This window comes from Sinocyclocheilus anshuiensis, unplaced genomic scaffold (assembly GCF_001515605.1).
Source record: "Sinocyclocheilus anshuiensis isolate Anshui unplaced genomic scaffold, SAMN03320099.WGS_v1.1 scaffold18078, whole genome shotgun sequence".
NCBI classification, from domain to species: domain Eukaryota; kingdom Metazoa; phylum Chordata; class Actinopteri; order Cypriniformes; family Cyprinidae; genus Sinocyclocheilus; species Sinocyclocheilus anshuiensis.
Genome location: NW_015558148.1, coordinates 9 through 1,743, shown reverse-complemented (window position 1 = coordinate 1,743; position 1,735 = coordinate 9). Strand labels below are relative to the sequence as shown.

At 36.0% G+C, this 1,735-nt stretch overlaps 1 protein-coding gene across 1 annotated transcript; it reads left to right on the top strand.

Moving 5' to 3' along the window:
* The first annotated feature begins 516 nt into the window (after positions 1-516).
* Positions 517-1,515, top strand: LOC107679354 (myosin heavy chain, fast skeletal muscle-like). The gene is made up of 4 exons (XM_016474878.1): positions 517-589; positions 748-960; positions 1,093-1,236; positions 1,306-1,515. The coding sequence occupies exons 2-4, from the start codon at positions 760-762 to the stop codon at positions 1,498-1,500; spliced, it is 540 nt and encodes a 179-aa protein (XP_016330364.1). The 5' UTR covers positions 517-589; positions 748-759; the 3' UTR covers positions 1,501-1,515.
* The last annotated feature ends 220 nt before the right edge of the window (positions 1,516-1,735 follow it).

Genomic DNA, 1,735 nt, shown 5'->3' with positions numbered 1-1,735 from the left:
GAAATAAGACCTCAGTGACATCAAATTAAACATTGTAAACAAATATACACAGAAAGAAAGCCTACATTAAAAAGAAGAGACACAACATTAAAAAAAACATGGACTGTAAAACTTCTATATCATATAAGTGTATTATCCGAATGTCTGATTAATTTATTGTTTTAAAATTAAAACATATCAACATCATGAATTTAAGTATAGAAAGGCTTTTCCGTTGAGGTAAACCATGAGAATAATACAAATATCACATGCGCCAGCAAACCAAAAACAAACAAACCAAAAAAACAAACAAATGAGGGACAACATGTTGCTATTTTCCACTAGGACTGAGATGCATCATCACACACCATGTAGAATAACATGACCAAATCCAGCTGGACAGTTCAGCTGAGTGTTCAGTAAAGATACTATATAAATGGCAGCCTCTGATTGCAGCACTGTTGCCCATCAAAAGTCGGTGAGTCACTCTATCTATCTATCTATCTATCTATAATTATATATTAATTATTTACTATACAAATATATGTATGTCATTTATAATTTTTTTTATAACTTGACAGCTGCCATTTCTATCTGAGCATAATACAAGGTAAATAACTTGCCAACTGATGGTGACAATATGATCTCTTTAGAGGTTTCACAGATTGGAATGTATTAGGAGACTTAGAGTTGAAAGTTAGACAATGACAATCAAAAAGTGAATCTAATTAAGTATATCAGCATGGTGATGTCAGTTCTACTCCACAGTGAAGTACAATCATGGGAGATGGTGAAATGGAGTGTTTCGGCCCGGCGGCCATTTACCTCCGGAAGCCAGAAAGAGAGCGAATCGAGGCTCAGACCGCCCCCTTTGATGCCAAAACGGCATTCTTCGTGACAGATGAAGCTGAGATGTACCTGAAAAGTACTCTTGTTAGTAGAGAGGGTGGCAAAGCTACTGTCAAAACTCACTGTGGGAAAGTAAGTATCATAGATTAAAAAAAAAAAAAACTATTTGATAAGTTACAGTGCTTGAGTCTTCAGAGATTAAAGTTTTTCACTTAAATAGTGTAGAAATGTGTGTACAAAAAGTCTAAACAATGTTCATTACAGACTGTCACAGTAAAAGAAGATGAAATCTTCCCAATGAATCCTCCCAAGTTTGACAAAATGGAGGACATGGCCATGATGACCCACCTCAATGAGCCTTCTGTGCTGTTTAACCTCAAAGAGCGTTACGCAGCATGGATGATCTATGTAAGTAAATCATAATTTATTCCTGGAATAGGGCAGCAACATTGTAAAACTGGACGATCTCCATTTCAGACCTACTCTGGCTTGTTCTGCGCCACTGTCAATCCATACAAATGGCTCCCAGTGTACGACTCAATTGTTGTGTCTGGATACAGAGGCAAAAAGAGGATTGAAGCCCCACCTCACATCTTCTCCATCTCTGACAACGCTTACCAGTTCATGCTCACTGGTAAGTGGATTCCAGCAGTCTCGACAAATAACAGTTAAAAAGTCAATGAAAAAAATACACTTTATAATAACTAGTGTGAAGTATTAGTGTATAATTCATTGTCTATAAATTGCTGTTTTGACAGAGTTCATAGAAAAGCTAAATCCAAATCGTATGTATATATGAAAGACGACTGATGTTTTTTATCCTTAGTTAACAATGTCTTAATAAACGATACCTAATTAGGGTTTTAAGCCGAGGAAACTGAGTGGTACAGTTCAAATTAATGTTCAG

Coding starts and splice junctions, on each gene's coding strand:
- LOC107679354 (XM_016474878.1), top strand. CDS start 760: ATGGGAGATGGTGAAATGGAGTGTTTCGGCCCGGCGGCCATTTACCTC. Junction 961..1,092: donor TCAAAACTCACTGTGGGAAA/GTAAGTATCATA, acceptor TGTTCATTACAG/ACTGTCACAGTAAAAGAAGA. Junction 1,237..1,305: donor ACGCAGCATGGATGATCTAT/GTAAGTAAATCA, acceptor TCTCCATTTCAG/ACCTACTCTGGCTTGTTCTG.